At 41.7% G+C, this 23,202-nt stretch overlaps 1 protein-coding gene across 1 annotated transcript in view; it reads left to right on the plus strand.

The window, feature by feature from the left end:
* Positions 1-23,161, plus strand: part of LOC311121026 (signal peptide, CUB and EGF-like domain-containing protein 3) — a gene marked incomplete at both ends in the record, with an annotated part of 69,486 nt that extends 46,325 nt beyond the window's left edge. The window contains 5 exons of the mRNA XM_084195568.1: positions 12,531-12,647; positions 21,954-22,076; positions 22,209-22,322; positions 22,611-22,706; positions 23,009-23,161. Of these exons, the coding sequence (XP_084051694.1) occupies positions 12,531-12,647; positions 21,954-22,076; positions 22,209-22,322; positions 22,611-22,706; positions 23,009-23,161 (603 nt within the window). The remainder of the gene's footprint in view (positions 1-12,530; positions 12,648-21,953; positions 22,077-22,208; positions 22,323-22,610; positions 22,707-23,008) is intronic.
* Between the last annotated feature and the right edge of the window lie 41 nt (positions 23,162-23,202).

Here is a 23,202-nt window from a genome sequence, read left to right on the forward strand (position 1 = left end):
ACTGGAGTGATAGAGGTAGATATGTCTAGGGGTAAGTTGACTAGGCAACAGGATGTATGATAAACAGAGTAGCAGCAGCTTGAATGTGAGTGGGCGTGCTTGTGTGTATAGTCAGTATACAGTGAGGGAAAAAAAGTATTTGATCCCCTGCTGATTTTGTACGTTTGCCCACTGACAAAGACATGATCAGTCTATCATTTTAATGGTAGGTTTATTTGAACAGTGAGAGACAGAATAACAACAAAAAAATCCAGAAAAACGCATGTCAAAAATGTTATTAATTGATTTGCATTTTAATGAGGGAAATAAGTACTGTATCTCTCTCTGCTACCTTCCCCTCCATTGATGTACCCAGCAACACATAGTACTGACCTCCCCACCTAGGTTTTGTCCATCACTTCTGTAATCCTTTACCACCAGTCTCCAGTGCGCAGGCAATGCCCAGATTCTCCTGTCAGGTTTGGCAAAGAAGCCTTCACCCGTGGGAAGACAGTTTTAAGAACATTGTTAGGTGCAACACCGTATGCTACTATACCCTGTCTTCTTATCAGTCAGGAGAAGCCTTGAGATTAGGAAGTGCAAATCTTGCAGCTTGTTATAGGTCACTAGTTTCATAGACAGGCCTCCACTACACTCTGCCTCCTACCACAAATACAACGGCACATAAAACATTTAATCTAACCCATAACACATTAATTACTACTGCTCATATTCTCAATACAATTTGCAAATTTACCAAAAAGCCCCATGCGACCAGTACTTCCCCCCTTTGGACACATGACTCACATCGTGATTCATGCATTCAAAAAACAAAACAACGACATTGCCTGTTAAACCAAAATAATAAATGAAATTAAAATGACTTTTGATAATACCTTAACTTAATTGTATCCCATAAAGTAAGGAATATTAAAATTGACTAGCGACAGGTGTTCCTCATTCAGGACTAGCTCTCTCACTCTGTCCTTGTTATGGTCCTAATCCTATATAGGACTATTGCCAAATATAAACTTCTACATAATTATCAGTATTATAAATTACCCTCAACTCGGTATAATAAATTACCTTAAAATCCTCATCCTATGCGTCTTGGCTTTCCACTGTGGGTGATCAATTCACACTATAAAGTCAGGACAGAGTTCAGAGGTCATTCAAACCCTTAAAATAAGTGTTTCATTATATAGTACTAATCATTAACAACAGTTTCATAAATCTTGTATCCCAAGTGTATAGTAAGTCCTCATTACATTTCTTCTCAAAATAAATCATGTGTTTACCCAAAACTCACTCATAAAAGATGTGTGTGCCCCTTTAAGACTTATCATCTCTAACCCGATAAAACCCCCTAAAATCAAAACCAAAACCCTATATAACCATTATAATAGGTGGGTTGTGTGTGGTTATTTGAAAAACCATATTAGAAAACAACAAACAAAAATGGCCAGGCCTTATTTAATTTGGTAGCTCCCTCTTACGACCTAATTATAAGACTGCCAAATTTTACTAACTGTTCCCCTTAGCCCACAGACTTTGGAAACATACCAATGAGAGATAAGGAAATCCCAATTTTCCTGGAAGAGGAAGTATACATTTCGTTAACAATCCAAAAATAGTAATTACACACAAAACATGATGCAGATATACACTGTCATACCTTTCATCACTAATCGTTTGTTTCAATCTAATTCCTCATAACTACTCCAGAAGAATATTAAATAAAATCTATCAAAAGATGAAAACCACTCAAGGTTCTCTGAGTTTACAATTAGTATTTTTAATTGATTAACCTTTAGACTTCATTCTCTGTAATTCTCACAATGATTATTAAACCCCAAAATCGGCTTCATTTGATTCCATATCAAATCATCATGGTATCGTTACTGGATCACTTTCCACCGACATATTAAATATCTGTTTCCTCTTAGATTGTTCCTGTCACCCCTCTAAATGTAATATTTTTGACATTCGCAAATATAATCAATTACTACGCATAAATAATCAGTTATATTTGATCCCCAAGCGTCTTCCTTAACATACATACTGTAGGGTACTTCCACCAATCCTATAAGAAATAATCCTACTCAAAACACATCAGATAATACCACGTTTCATTAAGTTGACTACACCTTCTAATATAAACCTATAACCCCTGTCCGGTAATTTAATCATCTCAACTTGTTGTATTGATGTATTAAAATATAAACCTATTGTTTAATAAATCCAGAAAATAAAAATAAAATAATAATACTTCCCCATCAGCATAACAGTAAAAACGACTTCCCATTGTTCAATGTACCAGAAACAAATGATCGTTTCTAGCATTAATTAACTATTCACCTATTCAGACCTCTACTTCACATTACCCTCTGCGTCCTTTACATCCCGATATAGCCCAGCAAGCATGACTCTCTTTCATCCGCTTACTAAATCATGGCATTAGTAAATTCTATCCACAAACCACTACTACCTAATAACATATTTTCATTCACCTAACTAGAAAGCATTATTTTAATACCAGTATACTCAAACAATCCAATTCGACATTTCTCATCTCCCAATTAACCTACTTTCCTTTTAACACAGAAAACCCTCTACAATCTCTATTATCCTCTACGCTGTCTTTCCATCTAACGGTACTTTAGCAGGTGACAAATTATTGTGAAGTTATAGTCAAAACAAACAAAACATATATTCACAGGGATGCCACTTTAATTACTATGTTATCCTAGCTGCCATGGGTTGGTAGGACAATCCCTTTCATATAATCTTATAAATTCAACCAGTGATTCGGGTCAACAGCATCAATGTTTTGCTTCCTTCCCTACATGAAAAATGTATGCGCTAACTAACTGTAAGTCGCTCTGGATAAGAGTGTCTGCTATATGACTAAAATGTAAATCTCAGCTAAAAGTTTTTATATTCCTCAGTTAATGTTATCTTTCATACTCTGCTTCCTTCCAACACTGCTTTATTATCCCTGGTGTTTCTTTATACTCTTTTTATTCTCTTTATCCCCTTGCTTCACTTCCCATTAAGATAAGACACTTGCTTCCCTGTGCTTCGTCACTATACTATTATTGTCCCCTGTTATCAACTAAGATAATAGCCACAGCTCTTATGAAACCACCAATCCGCCATTATTAGAAGTCAGCAGATCTAGGTAACTGTCCTTTCTAAGTAGGCTACAAGTAACAAACCAAACACTTGCTGTAGTTGACAAGCATATATTGAATTTGTATCCATAGTATTAATATCCAATTTATTGATTGACATTAAGTGACCATTCTCAATCGTTTAATCTAGCAAACCAAAAAAATGACTACCTCGAAATCGTCTCTCTATTCCGATGGCAGAAGTGAGTCTTTCAATTTGAACCAAGCACGCTGCTAAATCTTCCATTCTATATCACCAAACCAAATACTTTGTAGTATCTGTCTAAGCAACACATACCAACATGTGAATTACACTCAGAAACCCAGATTTTACTCTATGCCATTGACCCAATGCTATTGAAACGACACAGAAATCCAGCAAATAGCCCAATTACACTGGTTTATCTTCTTACCATCTGATACAAAATGAAATTCCTTCACTTCATCACCTTAGCTCCGCAATGATAATTAGTTTAATGGAAACCCTAAATTGGCTTTGTACTATGTTATAAGTTAGTTCTATAAATTCCACTCCTTATGGGCAGTTCATTTCTTAACCCTTATCTCTATCAAATGATCCATTAACTCAGAAAACCTTTATTTATTATTTCCCACTGCTGACGTACGTCTACGTTTGGGTGAGCAAGTTAATATATAAATATTATTCTAATTATTACTTTATCACCTCTCAAGTAATCGATTACACACATAAAATTCATCCTATTTTCACATCTTCACATACTCCATATAGAACGTTAGAAACTCCTAGGTACTCACATCAAACAATCCCTTCGGTTTTTTTTACGATTCTCAATTGACACAAATCAACTTCTTCAAACATACTCCCAGCGGAACCAAAAAACAAAACAACTTTATTTTCCCGGACACTGACCTTCCTCTCATGGGATCCTCACCGGTTCTCTAACCTTCAGGAAACACCGTCAAAATCAAGCCTCTCATTAAAACATAGACTTTTCCACTACTCTCTAAAATAACCTCACGCTCTCCATACCATTCCTTGATATTCTATGATGGGCATTGATGTACGGAACCACAATATAATGTTATATCAAAGCTTATTATCCAAATTTATATCAAATTATCAAAACTTCTATAATTGATTATGCTCCCTTCAGATTAAAATTACTTTCTGCTTTTTTTTCTAAAATGGCCGATGTTGTTCCGTTCAATTACTTAACTTTGTTAGCTGACTTTTCGTGCTATCTTTAACCTATCCCCTTTAAAAATACCTTCTTGAGGATCCTCATTATCTGCCCATGCTGATAAATCACTGATATATGTTTCCCCATAGAAAAATCCTAAATTAATTAACATCCATTCGCACATTGTCTGATTTTCAGTACTTTTAAAAGATACTTGTTTTAAATGCGGATTTGTCTGTAATAATTTCGTAATTTCCTTTCTCTCTCTTCGAGGTAAAGCTATGATTTAATCTTAATGGTGAATGTCTTTCCAGATACCGGTCTACTAAATTGGCTATCCATTACTTTTATTAGTTCATGCAATATTAGTAATCAAATACTTGAACCAAATCCCCAACTTGATCTTTATTACATTTTTGTTTGCCTATTTTGTCATTGGTGCCATGATTCAACATGCTCCTTTTGAGTAATTCACAAAGGACTAATTCTATACTTCTTTTTATGATGATTTACCACACCAAAGGCCCGGAACCTATTCCTTTTATGATGATACAACACATCAAAGGTCCGTAACCTATCTCTTTATAATGTATCCATACACTAAGGTATTCCTGCGCCCAATCTTTTTAATCCAATCTCTTTATAATGTCATTACACATTAAGGGAAGTCCTGCGCCCACTCTTGTTAAACCCACACTCCTTCTCCTCTGTTGTTTTCTACTCATTACTCTGAACAAACCCTGTTTAGAATCATAGCACCATGTCATTGTCTAATTTGATATTTCTCCTTACATCTGTTTACGTACTTGAATACCACTCATCTATTCCCCTCAAATAAATATTGAATTTTAAACGTTCGTTACAGCTCAGCTTTAACACAGATAAGCAGAATTTACCCTAATCAACAAATGAAAGTCTGCTTACCTGTTAGTTCGGCTGTAAACTGCATCCTGTTCGTTTAGACGCCAATCTGTTATGATGAGTTTCTCTGGTATCGAGGACTTCAGGATGTAAGAGAATAGTTAAACACTTAGATGGAGAGTTGGTTCATAGTTATTTAATATCACAGTACTGGATTCGCATGACAAGCGGTACGGGCGTAGCCTATTGTCTTCCGATTGACTTACATAGAAAACCTCTCAGTTTATATAATGCTTTCCGAGCTAATTCCATCCAACAGTTGCCAACCATTATTGAGTGTCACTCATCACCTACAATAGGATCCCCCTACATGGTATCGTGTTGCACCCTAGCCAGGATATTCCATCACATACTCCTTCTAAGATTAGCACAAGTGGCCCCCAAGCTATCTTGGCACGCAGACCTTCTGGCACCCACCAGTGACAGAAATAATTACATGGCGTGTCCTTATCCTCTCACCGCCATACAGCTCATGATCAAAGACATTAACAAATACTGTATAAAAAACGTTATATCATCTGTAGACCCTGCCACATACGTCTCGTTTCTGAGCCGTTGAATTGCGACTCCACTTGTCTCTAGACTGATTTGTCTGTTTAATTGCCTTGCAGAGTGAGTAGCTACACTGTTTGTATTCTGCCATATTCCCAGTCACCTTGCCATGGTTAAATGCAGTGGTTCGCGCTTTCAGTTTTGCACGAATGCTGCCATCTATCCATGGTTTCTGGTTAGGGTAGGTTTTAATAGTCACAGTGGGCACAACATCTCCTATACACTTCCTGATAAACTCTGTCACCGTTTCAGTATATTAATCAAAATTATTTTCGCAAGCTACATTTACATTTACATTTTTAGCTACCCGGAACATATCCCAGTCCGCGTGATCAAAACAATCTTGAAGCATGGATTCCGATTGGTCAGACCAGCGTTGAATAGTCCTTAGCATGAGTACTTCCTGTTTGAGTTTCTGCCTATAGGAAAGGAGGAGCAAAATGGAGTCGTGGTCAGATTTTCCGAAAGGAGGGCGGGGGAGGGCCTTATAACCATCCCGGAAGTTTGAAAAGTACAACAGTCGATATGTTGATAGACACAACGGCCTACCACCGTCGTATCATCAGCAAAGTTGATGATGGTGTTGGAGTCGTGCGTGGCCACACAGTCCTGGGTGAACAGGGAGTACAGGAGGGGACTAAGCACACACCCCTTTGGGGCCCCTGTGTTGACGGTCAGCGTGGCGGAGGTGATATTGCCTACCCTCACCACCTGGGGCCGGCCCATCAGGAAGTCCAGGATCCAGTTGCAGAGGGAGGTGTTCAGACCCAGAGTCCTAAGCTTGGTGATGAGCTTGGAGGGGACAATGGTGTTGAACGCTGAGCCGTAGTCAGTGAACAGCATTCTCACATAGGTACAGTATCTTATCTAGGTGGTTTAGGGCAGTGTGTTGAACAATTGAGATTGCGTCATCTATGGACCTATTGGGGTGGTTTGCAAATTGGAGTGGGTGTAGGGTGTCTGTGATGGTGGAGTTAATGTGTGCCATAACCAGCCTCTTAAAGCACTTCATGATTCCAGAAGTGAGTGCTACAGGGCAGTAGTCATTGTGGCATGAAGCCTTAGAGTTCTTGGGGACAGGAATGATGGTGGTCATCTTAAGACGTGGGGATTACAGACTGGGACAAGGAGAGGTTGAAAATTACTGTGAATATGCCTGCCAGCTGTTCTGCACATGCACTGAGAACGTGCCCTGGAATCTGTATCTGTATTCCCAGTCATGTGAAATCCATAGATTAGGGCCTAATTTATTTATTTCAAGGGACTGATTTCCTTATATGAACTGTAGCTCAGTCTAATCTTAGAAATTGTTGCATGTTGTGTTTATATTTTTGTTCAGTATAATTCTTAGGTAAATGGTGTGTGGTCAGCACTTTCTCAGGCCAAGGCCCAGCTGGGTGACTGGAGCAGGGGCCATCTCCCACGCTAGCTAGCTGAGATCTGGCCTGGCTGGCCATTGTTGTTGGGAACTTTGGGGAGCAAAAAGGAAGAGGGAAATGTGCTGAGCATAAGGCCAAATAACACTCTTATCTATACCACCTGAAGGCAGTGCCATAAGTGAGTAAAAGAGCTATAAAAACAATCATAATAAGTCCTGCCTTATTAGAGAAGTGGCTGTGCTGCAACAGTTTGGTAAAAAGAAGAACCTACTACAGTACACAAAGTGTATAATAAGGTGTTGGGATGTATAAACTGAACTCTACAACCACATTTATCTTGCTTTGAACTGCCACTGTGTTTCCCAGCTGTCAGCGGCCCACGGCCCATCATTCAAGACGCGACATGTCTGGCCCTGTCTAGGGCCTGGAGGCATTCCTCGACCCTTCCACCCCCCTACCCTCCCCTCATCCCCTGCTAAACCCTATGAGGGCATTGTCGGAGTTCCCGTATCAGATCCTACTAGGTCTCCCCCAGGAGGAGCATCACTGATAAAGGCCTTATCTACTCTGTGTAAACAGCCTCGGCCAGGCATTGTTTCACCATTCTATTATTGTAACATTTATTTGCTCTGAAGGATTGTTATTTTGTGTAACTGAGGGGGGAAGAGGAGGTGGTGGGGTGATTCGTAGGCCAGTTTGGCACAGCGTGAGTCAGCGTAATTGCTGCTACGGAGGAGGATTGGCGGAAGAAACCTGTGGCCTTCTTTTTTTCTTTCTTTTTTTATCTTCTGCAGTAGGTGCGATATGCCTGGCACCCCATAAATAACACACTTACAGAAATGTGAGATTGTTCAGATTGAGGGAGCAAGCAAGGGGGTTTCTGCCTGTGTTGTGTTCAAAAACAGCAGCCACTGTTGCTTCAGTGTGTTCCTCATCTCTGGTCCTGTGGCCCCTTGCACGTACACCATGGGCCTCAAGCCCTGCCAACCACTGCATACCTCACCTTACCTGCTGGTAAACAACGACCATAGTCCCAGGCATCCTGAAACATCCAAGCCCATCCCTTGCTTTGTACAGTGCAGTACAATGTCCCCAGTCAACCCCAGTCCTGAGATGGTAGCTAGCATCCCAATATCCCAGAGGAGTTCCTTCAAACAAAACAAATGATGCCATTTAGATGCCAGTTAATTTCTATTTTTGACATTCGAGTTGAGAGCTAAGTAAAAGTTTAATTTTAAATAAATAAAACATTTAATCACCACTGTATTTTTTAAATCATCACTGTATGACTAATAAATCACTGTGTGTTTTTATTTAATGAAAATAACTAAAAATATATATTTTTATAATTTATTTCCCTGAGCCTCCTTTTGCCACCTGAACAGATTGATATTAATAAGGGCATTATCCAAATTTTCACAATTTCTGAGTGTTATTCAGACCTCACAGTGTGGAAATATCATTACAAAAAATATATATATTTTCTATTTTTTAACTGCACTGCCCCTTTAAGCTCTACTGAGCCCCATAAGAATAAACCAATGTGGTAATACATGAAAAGCATCTCTATTTCTCAGTGGCCCAGTGTTAAACAGAAATATGATTCCATTCAAGATATTGTGAAAGAAACTTCACAATGTGAACATAAAGTGGAGATCACTTCCAATTCTTTACCTGGAAGAATATCTACTCTTTATGCCAAATTGTGGTAATAAAAGGCTTTTAGGGGCTTTTGAAATGTTCGACATCACCCTGTGTTCCTCCCGAAGCACTGAAGACTCCCTGTCTACTCTTTTGAAAACGGATCACTTAATGGCCGTTTAATCTCAACCCAAGCCCACTTCTTTGGTTGGAGGTGTTCTCACAAGAGGCTTGCCAAGTAGAACACTCCTTGGCTGTGTCTGTGATGCATCCTTAGACTAAATTATACTGAACAAAAATATAAACGCAACATGCAACAATTTCAACGATTTTACTGCGTTACAGTTCATATATGGAAATCAGTCAATAAAAATAAATAAATTAGGCCCTAATTTATGGATTTCAAATGACTGGGCAGGGGCGCAGCCATGGGTGGACCTGGGAGGGTATAGGCCCACCCACTTGGGAGCCATGCCCACCCACTGGGGAGCCAGGCCCAGCCAATAACAATGATATTTTTCCCCACAAAAGGGCTTCATTACAGAGAAATACTCTTCAGTATTGGGTGGCTGTCAGGGTGGCTGGTCTCAGACGATCCCGCAGGTGAAAAAGCCGGATGTGGAGATCCTGGGCTGGCATGGTTACAGGTGGTCTGTGGTTGTGAGGCCGGTTGGACGTACTGCCAAATTCTCTAAAACGATGTTGGAGGCGGCTAATGGTAGAGAAATTAACATTAAATTCTCTGGCAACAGCTCTGGTGGACATTCCTGCAGTCAGCATGTCAATTGCACGCTCCCACAAAACTTGAGACATCTGTAGCATTGTGTTTTGTGACAAAACTGCACATTTTAGAGTGGCCTTTTATTGTCCCCAGCACAAGGTGCACCTGTGTAATGATCATGCTGTTTAATCAGCTTCTTGATATGCCACACCTGTCAGGTGAATGGATTATCTTGGCAAAGGATAAATGCTCACTAACAGGGATGTAAACAAATTTGTGCACAAAATTTGAGAGAAATAAGCTTTTTGTGTGTATGGAACATCTCTGGGATCTTTTATTTCAGCTCATGAAACATGACCCACACTTTACATGTTGCGTGTATATTTTTGTTCAGTATAAATAGTAAACTTCTCTCTCAAGAGTTCAATGGTATAAGGGATTACGCCTCATGTGTTAACATTTGGGGATGTCCACTGTGCTAAAGGTTAAAAGAGAAATAATATATTGCAGCTGACAAAGTTATTAAGATCTTAATTCTGGTTCTTGGAAACCCAGTATATTTTTTTAAGCTTTAGCAGTATTCCAATAATTGCCATGTAATGTATACTATAAAACCATTATCATCCTTTTGGTGTTGGGCTTACAGTGCCTCAGAGCAAAGACAAAGTTCAGGATGGGGAGAATATAAACTATGATATGCTTGGGAACCTCCCTTCCTTTTCTATCATTTTTAATTTAGCCAATTAAATCTCCAGTAAAGATGTAACTAGGCCCCGGTTCCCAGCTCTCTCTCTCTCTCCAGTTTCCAGATCTCATCTATGTAGATGCTGTCTGGACTTGACATGCGTAATTGCCAGTGTTGGGGAATAGTGAACTATATGTAGTTCAACTAGTAATTAATCTGGGGTGACAGGTAGCCTAGCAAAAATATGTTGCTGGTTCAAGTCGACTAGGTGAATAATCTGTCGATGTGCTCTTGAGCAAGGCACTTAACCCTAATTGCTCCTGTAAGTTGCTATGGATAAAAGTGTCTACTAAAATGTAAACTACATTTGGTGGTAGTTGAACTAAATTAAAATGTTGTTTTCAGTAGTTAATTACTTGTTTGCCATGTAGCGGTGTAGCTAACTACTGGAACTACACTACTCGTTTTACAAAAAGAGAAGAAAATAGGCTATATTTTTCTTTATTTTTCGGTATCAGTCCTGCCTAATTCTCATTTGAAACATTGTTTTTGTGTTTAATAGGCTAAATTACACATTCTGTTAACACCTGACCCCAGAGTTGTCTGTTCTTGCAATTTGTAGTCTATGACATTTTAGATATGATAATTTTTCCCGAAGTAGCTTCCCACTGGGCACACACTGGTTGAATCAACGTTGTTTCCACGTCATTTCAATTACATTCTAGTGTTAAGTAACTGTTATACTGAACAAAAATATAAACGCAACAAAAAGAGTAGGGGTGTGGATCAGAAAATCAGTCAGTATCTGGTGTGACCACCATTTGTGTCATGCAGCGCAACACATCTCCTTCGCATAGAGTTGATCAGGCTGTTGATTGTGGCCTGTGGAATGTTGTCCCACTCCTCTTCAATGGCTGTGCGAAGTTGCTGGATATTGGCGGGAACTGGAACACAGTCGTACACGTCGATCCAGAGCATCCCAAACATGCTCAATGGGTGTCATGTCTAGTGAGTATGCAGGCCTGGGACAATTTCAGCTTCCAGGAATTGTAACATGGGGCCGTGCATTATCATGCTGAAACATGAGGTAATGGCGGCGGATGAATGGCACGACAATGGGCCTCAGGATCTCATCACGGTATCTCTGTGCGTTCAAATTGCCATCGATAAAATGCCATTGTGTTCGTTGTCCGTAGCTTATGCCTGCCCATACCATAACCGTACCGCCACCATGGGGCACTCTGTTCACAACGTTGATATCAGCAAACCGCTCGCCCATATGACGCCATACATGTGGTCTACAGTTATGAGGCCGGTTGGACTTTCTGCCAAATTCTCTAAAACGACGTTGGAGGCGGCTTATTGTAAAAAAATAAACATTACATTCTCTGGCAACAGATCTGGTGGACATTCCTGCAGTCAGCATGCCAATTCCACGCTCCCTCAAAGAGAGAAATACGTTTTCTTGAAAATTTCTGGGATCTTTTATTTCAGCTCATGAAACATGGGACCAACACTTTACATGTTGCATTTATATTTTTGTTCAGTGTAGTTTGGTAAACTATGATTTCAGAGTAGCTTCCCCAACACTGGTAATTGCTGTCATTTAAACATTGGACGGTAGGCTCCTGAACCCAAATGTCCTCCACCTTACTTCTTGTATTATGTTAATGGTCTCAGCTCCATTGTATTCACAGGCATGGAGAGTGATATCAGAGTTACATGTATGAGTCCAGTGGTGTTTCATTCATCTGATAAAGACAAGCAGGGACTAAGCATAGAGCAAGTAACAATGCAGTGCTGGGGGTCAGGGTCAGGGAAGATGGCTGGAGAGGTATGGGCTATTTCCTTTAGACAGACATATTCATGACTCTCTGCTCTTAAGTTACAGGACTGCTTAAATTATTTCCAATTGGCTTCAGAACAAAATAATGAGAAATCTGCGAGAGAGTGAGCTAGACGGAATGTTCATTAAATCGTTATTTTTTAGTGGACGAAACAGTGATATGGGGAAATGATCGACAGGTAGTTTGGGAATTGAAAAATGGTCCAAAGCTCCTGTCTGTTATCAGTAGGAGACTCCTGCTCAGACTCCTGCTCAGACTGTTAACCAATGTCTCATACCAAACAAAATGATTTTCAATTTTTTTTAAACTGTTTGATATTTGCCAGGTCGCATTGCAATTTATTACTAATCCAAGCTGTCATAAATAGATTTTTCTTCCCATTATAAAATCTTAAATGAGTTTTAAGAAGTTGTGTAAGTGAATGATGTGAATTCATACCTATGTCTCTCTATGTTCCTTCTGTTCCCAGACATTGACGAGTGTTCTTTTGACCGGGCGTGTGACCATTCCTGTGTCAACTCCCCCGGCAGCTTCCAGTGCTTCTGTCATAAAGGCTATGTTCTCTACGGTCTGGCACATTGTGGCGGTAAGGTGACACTTATCCCCCCTCTCCAGGTCTCTGTACACCATTACTCACCCAGTCCACCACACTTTCTCTAGACTTGCCTGCTAAGTTATCCCTTGTAACTTGAATATTAATTAGCATTTTGTGTAGTCTGTTTGTATGGCTCCCTAGCCCATATTGCTCACCAGACCAGTCAGTCTAATGCTAGCAATCCCAAGTTGGAGGAAGACTGATTTAGCCTTGATTTAGTGACATGAGTAGTACACAGTAGCACACATGACTCCACCTGTTGCACTAAAACAAACAATTATTATAAGAGGTATGTGCTTGATGCTGTGGTAAAGTTGAGGTAAAGTTGATCTATTCCAGTGTGGTAGAGGAGGCAGTCTCGTGTTCCAGGCGGCTGTTGTGTGCCAGATCTGCAGTGCAGAGAGAGAGAGGGACCCGTTTGAGCACATCAGGCTGTTTCAGCTGCCCTTTGATGGTCTGTGTATCACGAGTCTGAATCTGATGCTGTCTCCAGAGACTTCTCAGAGGAGGGTCTCTCAGAGGAGGTGTAGGACATAGAGAGTGAGAGTGAGAGAGATAGAGATAGAGAGAGAGAGAGAGAGAGAGAGAGAGAGAGAGAGAGAGAGAGAGAGAGAGAGAGAGAGAGAGACAGAGAGACAGAGAGACAGAGAGAGGAGAAAGAGAGAGATGAGAGAGAGAGAGACAGAGAGAGAGACAGAGAGAGAGACAGAGAGAGAGAAAGAGAGCGGGGGAGAGAGTGAGAGAGAGAGGAGAGAGAAAAAGAGAGGGTGAGACAGTGAGAGAGAGACAGAGAGAGAGAGACAGAGAGAGAGAGACAGTGAGAGCGAGAGAGAGAGAGAGGAGAGAGAGACAGAGAGAGAGAGAGAAACAGAGAGAGAGGAGAGACAGTGAGAGAGAGAGAGCGAGAGAGACAGAGAGACAGAGAGAGAGGAGAGAGAGAGATAGAGAGAGAGAGACAGTGAGAGAGAGAGAGAGAGAGAGAGAGAGAGAGAGAGAGAGAGAGAGAGAGAAAGAGAAAGAGAGAGACAAAGAGAGGGAGAGAGACAGAGAGAGAGAGACAGTGAGAGAGAGGGAGAGGGAGAGAGAGAGAGAGACAGAGATACAGCGAGAGGAGAGAGAGAGCGAGACAGAGAGAGAGAGAGAGAGAGAGAGAGAGAGAGAGAGAGAGAGCGAGAGACAAAGAGAGAGAGAGAGACAGAGAGACAGACTATGTACACGCACAAAACAAATAGCTTTGCAATTATTTATTCTCCATTCTTGTTCATTTTGACAGGTCTACCAATGCGGGAATGTTATGATAGCATATTTCCAGGAATGAATGAGAGGGCAGAATAGTTGCCTGGCGTAAGAGCTGTGTGTGCATCTGTGTGCCATTCTAGAGAAGTCCTGCTGGTGATGAATGTCTCTCCCCTCCCTCTTCTAGTCTATACTGTCGGAACTGTTAGATAACCCTGAGATTTATGTTGCTTTCCCTGCACCTCCTCTTCCACAGCAGTAACCAAGGTTGTGTTATTCCCCGCTGTAGCTTATCAGTTGAAATATAGCTGCCAAACACTCCAGAGACTGCTGCTCAGTGCTTAACAATGGGCTCACCCTAAACAACCCCTATTAGGTCAGTGACCTGCTGCCAAGGAAAGTGTGGAGGCCTGTCATCACTGGCTTCCGCTGACATCTGAGAGACTACCCTGACTGAGACATTAGGAAAACCACATGGTAGAGTTACACTGTGGCGTTAAAGTGAGAGAGGCATGATATGAGGTATAGAGTAGATGTTACTGTCTGATTATTCCATCTGAATGAATCAATATGTTGTTTATATAAAACCAAGTTGATATTTGATCATTAGAATACAACTTATATATGTGTTCTATTTGACTTGGTTACAATCACTTGATTATTGAGTAGACTTAAGAAGACAACGTACCCCGTTCTAGCCAACAGCCCTAGATCTATGCTCTACAGACATGGTGCCCTCTGTTTACTGTTGACTTTCACAGTCAAACTGTGATTAGCCTATTCTACAGCCTCTCAGTCTCACCGGAGTCTGGGGCAGAAGAATGTGTGTCTGCGTGCCGGGGAGATGACAGGTATTGATGCCTATTGAAGAAAGCAAGTGCCGGCGGGTAAGCTAGCTCATTTTCATGTTTCTTTTTGTTCCCCCTGGAGTTGGAGTAATGCCTTTGACACTAGCGGATGATAGCAGCCACAGACAATAATGATGCATGAGGTCAGCATTCATGTCAAGTTGAAAGTATTTTTCTTCTCTCTCTTTGACTCTCCCTTCTTATGATCCCATCCCACATTGGCCTCTGGGATAAATGAGTTGATTTCCTGTGTGCAAACAAAAACAAAAACAGACAGAGCTAGCTCTAGAGAGGGGTTGACAAAGTTTTACTCAAAGTCTTTTCACATTTCAAACTTGAGAAGAAAAATAGAAAAACACTTGGTTGGCAGTCAATCCCTTTTCTCCTCTCTCTCTCAATTTCAATTCAATTCAATTCAATTCAATTTAAGGGCACTATTGGCATGGGAAACATATGTTAACATTACCAAAGCAAGTGAAGTAGATAATAAACAAAAGTGAAATAAACAATAAATATTAACAGTAAACATTACACTCAGAAGTTCCAAAAGAATAAAGACATTTCAAATGTCATATTATGTATATATACAGTGGGGAAAAAAAGTATTTAGTCAGCCACCAATTGTGCAAGTTCTCCCACTTAAAAAGATGAGAAAGGCCTGTAATTTTCATCATAGGTACACGTCAACTATGACAGACAAATTGAGAAAAAAAAATCCAGAAAATCACATTGTAGGATTTTTAATGAATTTATTTGCAAATTATGGTGGAAAATAAGTATTTGGTCACCTACAAACAAGCAAGATTTCTGGCTCTCACAGACCTGTAACTTCTTCTTTAAGAGGCTCCTCTGTCCTCCACTCGTTACCTATATTAATGGCACCTGCTTGAACTTGTTATCAGTATAAAAGACACCTGTCCACAACCTCAAACAGTCACACTCCAAACTCCACTATGGCCAAGACCAAAGAGCTGTCAAAGGACACCAGAAACAAAATTGTAGACCTGCACCAGGCTGGGAAGACTGAATCTGCAATAGATAAGCAGCTTGGTTTGAAGAAATCAACTGTGGGAGCAATTATTAGGAAATGGAAGACATACAAGACCACTGATAATCTCCCTCGATCTGGGGCTCCACACAAGATCTCACCCCGTGGGGTCAAAATGATCACAAGAACGGTGAGCAAAAATCCCAGAACCACACGGGGGGACCTAGTGAATGACCTGCAGAGAGCTGGGACCAAAGTAACAAAGCCTACCATCAGTAACACACTACGTCGCCAGGGACTCAAATCCTGCAGTGCCAGATGTGTCCCCCTGCTTAAGCCAGTACATGTCCAGGCCTGTCTGAAGTTTGCTAGAGTGCATTTGGATGATCCAGAAGAGGATTGGGAGAATGTCATATGGTCAGATGAAACCAAAATATAACTTTTTGGTAAAAACTGTTTTTCTGCAAAGGGACCAGGACGACTGATCTGTGTAAAGGAAAGAATGAATGGGGCCATGTATCGTGAGATTTTGAGTGAAAACCTCCTTCCATCAGCAAGGGCATTGAAGATGAAATGTGGCTGGGTCTTTCAGCATGACAATGATCCCAAACACACCGCCTGGGCAACGAAGGAGTGGCTTCGTAAGAAGCATTTCAAGGTCCTGGAGTGGCCTAGCCAGTCTCCAGATCTCAACCCCATAGAAAATCTTTGGAGGGAGTTGAAAGTCTGTGTTGCCCAGCGACAGCCCCAAAACATCACTGCTCTAGAGGAGATCTGCATGGAGGAATGGGCCAAAATACCAGCAACAGTGTGTGAAAACCTTGTGAAGACTTACAGAAAACGTTTGACCTGTGTCATTGCCAACAAAGGGTATATAACAAAGTATTGAGAAACTTTTGTTATTGACCAAATACTTATTTTCCACCATAATTTGCAAATCAATTCATTAAAAATCCTACAATGTGATTTTCTGGATTTTTTTTTCTCATTTTGTCTGTCATAGTTGACGTGTACCTATGATGAAAATTACAGGCCTCTTTCATCCTTTTAAGTGGGAGAACTTGCACAATTGGTGGCTGACTAAATACTTTTTTTCCCCACTGTACAGTGTTGTCACAATGTGCAAATAGTTAAAGTACAAATGGGAAAATAAATAAACATAAATATGGGTTGTATTTACAATGGTGTTTGTTCTTCACCGGTTGCCCTTTTCTTGTGGCAACAGATCACAAATCTTGCTGCTGTGGTGGCACACTGTGGTATTTCACCCAGTAGATAAGGGAGTTTATCAAAATTGGGTTTGTTTTCAAATTCTTTGTGGATCTGTGTAATCTGAGGGAAATGTGTGTCTCTAATATGGTCATACATTTGGCAGGAGGTTAGGAAGTGCAGCTCAGTTTCCACCTCATTTTGTGGGCAGTGTGTACGTAGCCTGTCTTCTCTTGAGAGCCAGGTCTGCCTACGGCAGCCTTTCTCAATAGCAAGGCTATGCTCACTGAGTCTGTGCTTTCCTTAAGTTTGGGTCAGTCACAGTGGTCAGGTATTCTGCCACTGTGTACTCTCTGTTTAGGGCCAAATAGCATTCTAGTTTGCTCTGTTTTTTTGTTAATTCTTTCCAATGTGTCAAGTAATTCTCTTTTTGTTTTCTCATGATTTGGTTGGGTCTAATTGTGTTGTTGTCCTGGGGCTCTGTGGGGTCTGTTTGTGTTTGTGAACAGAGCCCCAGGACCAGCTTGCTTAGGGGACTCTTCTCCAAGTTCATCTCTCTGTAAGTGATGGCTTTGTTATGGAAGGTTTGGGAATCGCTTCCTTTTATGTGGTTATAGAATTTAACAGCTCTTTTCAGGATTTTGATAATTAGCGGGTATCGGTCTAATTCTGTTCTGCATGCATTATTTGGTGTTTTTCGTTGTACACAGAGGATATTTTTGCAGAATTCTGCATGCAGAGTCTCAATTTGGTGTTTGTCCCATTTTGTGAATTCTTGGTTGGTGAGCGGACCACAGACCTCATAACCATAAAGGGCCATTTTTTAAGTATTTTTAGCCAGATCCTAATTGGTATGTCAAATTTGTTGTTCCTTTTGATGGCATAGAAGGCCCTTCTTGCCTTGTCTCTCAGATCGTTCACAGCTTTGTGGAAGTTACCTGTGGCGCTGATGTTTAGGCCGAGGTATGTATAATTTTTGTGTGCTCTAGGGCAATGGTGTCTAGATGGAATTTGTATTTGTGGTCCTGGCAACTGCACCTTTTTTGGAACACCATTATTTTTGTCTTACTGAGATTTACTGTCAGGGCCAAGGTCTGGCAGAATCTGTGCAGAATATCTAGGTGCTGCTATAGGCCCTCCTTGGTTGGTGACAGAAGCACCAGATCATCAGCAAACATTAGACATTTTACTTCAGATTCTAGTAGGGTGAGGCCGGGTGGGTGCTGCAGACTGTTCTAATGCCCTCGCCAATTCGTTGATATATATGTTGAAGAGGGTGGGGCTTAAACTGCATCCCTGTCTCACCCCACGGCCCTGTGGAAAGAAATGTGTGTGTTTTTTGCCAATTCTATCCACACACTTGTTGTTTGTGTACATGGATTTTATAATGTCGTATGTTTTTCCTCCAACGCCACTTTCCATCAATTTGTATAGTAGACCCTCATGCCAAATTGAGTCAAAAGCTTTTTTGAAATCAACAAAGCATGAGAAGAATTTGCCTTTGTTTTGGTTTGTTTGTCAATTAGGGTGTGCAGGGTGAATACGTGGTCTGTCGTACGGTAATTTGGTAAAAAGCCAATTTGACATTTGCTCAGTACATTGTTTTCACTGAGGAAATGAACTAGTCTGCTGTTAATGATAATGCAGAGGATTTTCCCAAGGTTGCTGTTGACGCATATCCCACGGTAGTTATTGGAGTCAAATTTGTCTCCACTTTTGTGGATTGGCGTGATCAGTCCTTGGTTCCAAATATTGGGGAAGATGCCAGAGCTGAGGATGATGTTAAAGAGTTTAGTATAGCCAATTGGAATTTGTGGTCTGTATATTTTATCATTTCATTGAGGGTACCATCAACACCACAGGCCTTTTTGGGTTGGAGGGTTTGTATTTCGTCCTGTAGTTCATTCAATGTAATTGGAGAATCCAGTGGGTTCTGGTAGTCTTTAATAGTTGACTTGAAGATTTGCATTTGATCATGTATATCTCTTTGCTGTTTGTTCTTTGTTATAGGGCCAAAAAGACTGGAGAAGTGGTTTCTCCGTTTTGGATAGATAGCTCTTCGTGTTGTTGTTTGTTTAGTGTTTTCCAATTTTCCCAGAAGTGGTTAGAGTCTAGGGATTCTTCAATTACATTGAGCTGATTTCTGACATGCTGTTCCTTCTTTTTCCATAGTGTATTTCTGTATTGTTTTAGTGATTCACCATAGAGAAGGCGTAGGCTCAGGTTTTCTGGGTCTCTATGTTTTTGGTTGGATAGTTTTCTCAATTTCTTTCTTAGATTTTTGCATTCTTCATCAAACCATTTGTCATTGTTGTTACTTTTCTTCTGTTTTCTGTTAGAGATTTTTAGATTTGATAGGGAAGCTGAGAGGTCAAATATACTGTTTAGGTTTTCTACTGGCAAGTTTACACCTTCACTATTACAGTGGAACGTTTTGTCCAGGAAGTTGTCTAAAAGGGATTGAATTTGTTGTAGCCTAATTGTTTTTTGGTAGGTTTCGACACTACTTTCCTTCCATCTATAGCATTTCTTAATATTATTCAATTCCTTTGGCTTTGATGCCTCATGATTGAGTATTGCTCTGTTCAAGTAGACTGTGATTTTGCTGTGGTGTGATAGGGGTGTCAGTGGGCTGACTGTGATTTTGCTGTGGTGTGATAGGGGTGTCAGTGGGCTGACTGTGATTTTGCTGTGGTGTGATAGGGGTGTCAGTAGGCTGACTGTGATTTTGCTGTGGTGTGATAGGGGTGTCAGTGGGCTGACTGTGATTTTGCTGTGGTGTGATAGGGGTGTCAGTGGGCTGACTGTGATTTTTCTGTGGTGTGATAGGGGTGTCAGTGGACTGACTGTGATTTTGCTGTGGTGTGATAGGGGTGTCAGTGGGCTGACTGTGATTTTGCTGTGGTGTGATAGGGGTGTCAGTGGGCTGACTGTGATGTTGCTGTGGTGTGATAGGGCTGTCAGTGGGCTGACTGTGATTTTGCTGTGGTGTGATAGGGCTGTCAGTGGGCTGACTGTGATTTTTCTGTGGTGTGATAGGGGTGTCAGTGGACTGACTGTGATTTTGCTGTGGTGTGATAGGGGTGTCAGTGGGCTGACTGTGATTTTGCTGTGGTGTGATAGGGGTGTCAGTGGGCTGACTGTGATTTTGCTGTGGTGTGATAGGGGTGTCAGTGGGCTGACTGTGATTTTGCTGTGGTGTGAAAGGGATGTCAGTGGGCTGACTGTGATTTTGCTGTGGTGTGATAGGGGTGTCAGTGGGCTGACTGTGATTTTGCTGTGGTGTGATAGGGGTGTCAGTGGGCTGACTGTGAATGCTCTGAGAGACTGCAGGGGTTGTGACCCGTTTTTGTTGGTTATGTTGTCATAGTTGTGCCTAGGGGGGCATATGGGGGAGGGAATGCTGTGACCTCCAGGTAGGTGTTTGTCCCCCTGTGTGCTGAGGGTGTCAGGTTCTTGTCCAGTTATGGCATTTAGGTCGCCACAGACTAGTACATGTCCCTGGGTCTGGAAATGATTGATTTCCCCCTCCAGGATGGAGAAGCTGTCTTCATTAAAGTATGGGGATTCTAGTGGGGGGATATAGGTAGCACACAGGAGGGCATTTTTCTCTGTTGAGGTCATTTCCTTTAAAATTTCTAGCCAAATGTAAAATGTTCCTGTTTTGATTAATTTAATTGTGAGTTAGGTCTGCTCTATACCAAATTTGCATACCCCCTGAGTCCCTTCCCTGTTTCACACCTGGTAGTTTGGTGGATGGGACCTCTCTCTCTCTCTCTCTCTCTCTCTTGCTCTCTCTCTCTCTCACTCTCTCTATTTCTCTCTCTCTCTCTCTCTCTCTCTCTCTCTCTCTCTCTCTCTCTCTCTCTCTCTCAAGGTGAAGGTCAGACTTCTTCAGACAAGCAGTTTGACAGACAGATGCATCTCCTTTGCTTTGTGGCAACACAATCCTAGCCAAACACTCTTGATGAAGTCATCATCTCCATCGTGGGAGAGAGCAGTGGAGGCTCGCAGACTGTTTTTATTCACGCTGAATAATCAAGCTAATCAATATTCTATCAGCAGGCCACATCATCAAACACTGTCATTATCTGTGTTTCTCTCCTGGTGACTCTGTCACTAAGCCTGGCTGGGCACAGCCCCGAGCCACACCGCCTTGCCTTGTCCTCCTCATCCTCAGCCCCGAGCCACACCGCCTTGCCTTGTCCTCCTCATCCTCAGCCCCGAGCCACACCGCCTTGCCTTGTCCTCCTCATCCTTGTCCCCCTCATCACACAAATTAAGTCATTTTCTGTCTGTTCCTAGGCAATATCCATCTGGTTCCTGTATTGTTTGAGTGGTTTTGGTTTATGTGTGTGAAAAAGTGATTATCATTTACTCCTCTCTGGCTCTGTAAAGTCCCTCCAAGTGTTCTTCTTCCCAAAGAGAGAGAACTTTGGGGGGAAGAGAAGTTCCGACCAAAGTGATATCACGTCCTGGATTAGACTTCAAATGAGAAATCAGCCCAGTTTACCAAAACACACATTAATCTTTTGTAGAAGTGATCACTGACAGTAGAACTGACCTCACATAAACTCTGTTCATTTGCAGCTGTCAGAAACTCTGTTCATGTGCAGCTGTCAGAAACTCTGTTCATGTGCAGCTGTCAGAAACTCTGTTCATGTGCAGCTGTCAGAAACTCTGTTCATGTGCAGCTGTCAGAAACTCTGTTCATGTGCAGCTGTCAGAAACTCTGTTCATGTGCAGCTGTCAGAACACATTCTCTTTTGTTTCTTTCGATTACTCTCTCATCTTTCATGTTTGATCAGTTATATTGATGCTATTTCTTCTCATGCAACCAGGTTTACTGAGTGAGTGAGTGAGTGAGTGAGTGAGTGAGTGAGTGAGTGAGTGAGTGAGTGAGTGAGTGGGTGAGTGGGTGAGTGGGTGAGTGAGTGAGTGAATGAGTGAGTGAGTCAGTGAGTGAGTCAGTGAGTGAATCAGTGAGTGGTCATAACTGTCCGTTGTCCTCTGCAGATATTGATGAGTGCAGTATAAACCGCGGTGGCTGTAAATATGGCTGTGTCAACACTCAGGGCAGCTATGAGTGTACTTGTCCACCTGGATACAAGCTACACTGGAATAGGAAGGACTGCATTGGTATGTAACAACACCACCACCCGGTGGTCAGAACATAGAAACACACATTATGGTTTGGTTCCAAAGTAATTGAAAGGATGGTGTAATTGAGGAGTAGTGTATGATTGTGATGTTGTTTTTGTGTTCATCCAGAGCTGATGAAATGTCTGCCTGGCCTAGCTCCAAAGACCACTCTGACCTGCAGTAAAACAGGCAAGAAAGAGAGCTGCTCCCTCACCTGCTCCTCCAAGGCTCACTATCTGGCAGGTAGAGACATCCATTTTACATTTACATTTTAGTCATTTAGCAGACACTCTTATCCAGAGCGACTTACAGTTAGTGAGTGCATACATTTTCATACTGGCCCCCCATGGGAAACGAACCCACAACCCTGGCGTTGCAAGCGCCATGCTCTACCAACTAAGCTACAGGGGACTACGTCCATATAAAATATCAGCGTTAATACACATTCTTACAGTTTTTATCTCAGACATTGTGTGCTATTGATTTAAATGACTTCTGACTGAAGCTGTAACTATGTTTGATCATTTGCAGAATCTGACAGCAGCTATACAATGAGCTGTGGCATCCCCATCCTGCGAGGCAAAACCCCAGCCAGACTGAACACAAGCAGCACTCCGAGCTGCATAGGTACAGTGTCCCACAGAAACATTCTTAGGACTTAGGTAGAAGGTTGCAGATGTAGCTAGGGTTAGGGTTTGGGTTAGGGTAAGGGTTGCGGCTGGAGCTAGGGTTAGGGTAAGGGTTTGGGTTAGGGTAAGGGTTGCGGCTGGAGCTAGGGTTAGGGTTTGGGTTATGGTCAGAATCAATGGGTTTGTATATTGTTCCTATCTGTGCCACTGCATATATGCAACTGTTGTGGACTGAATGGTTCTGTTGTAGTGTGATCCTTCTCTACACCCATCCACCTACACTGCTCTGTTTGCCTGTAGAAACAGGGGCCCCTCCAGTGAAGCAGACCGCCTCTTTCAAGATCAAAGATGCCAAGTGCCACCTGCACCCCAAGCTGACAGGCCGGGCTGAGGACAGGGGCCGAGCGCTGGGGCCAGGTGAGGGGCCACATCTGGCCTACATTCCAGACCTTGGTAATGATGGCCTTACAAAAAAACTGACAATTCAACTACAG

This window comes from Coregonus lavaretus (genome assembly GCF_964263955.1).
Source record: "Coregonus lavaretus genome assembly, contig: HAP1_SCAFFOLD_2685, whole genome shotgun sequence".
Classification (NCBI taxonomy): domain Eukaryota; kingdom Metazoa; phylum Chordata; class Actinopteri; order Salmoniformes; family Salmonidae; genus Coregonus; species Coregonus lavaretus.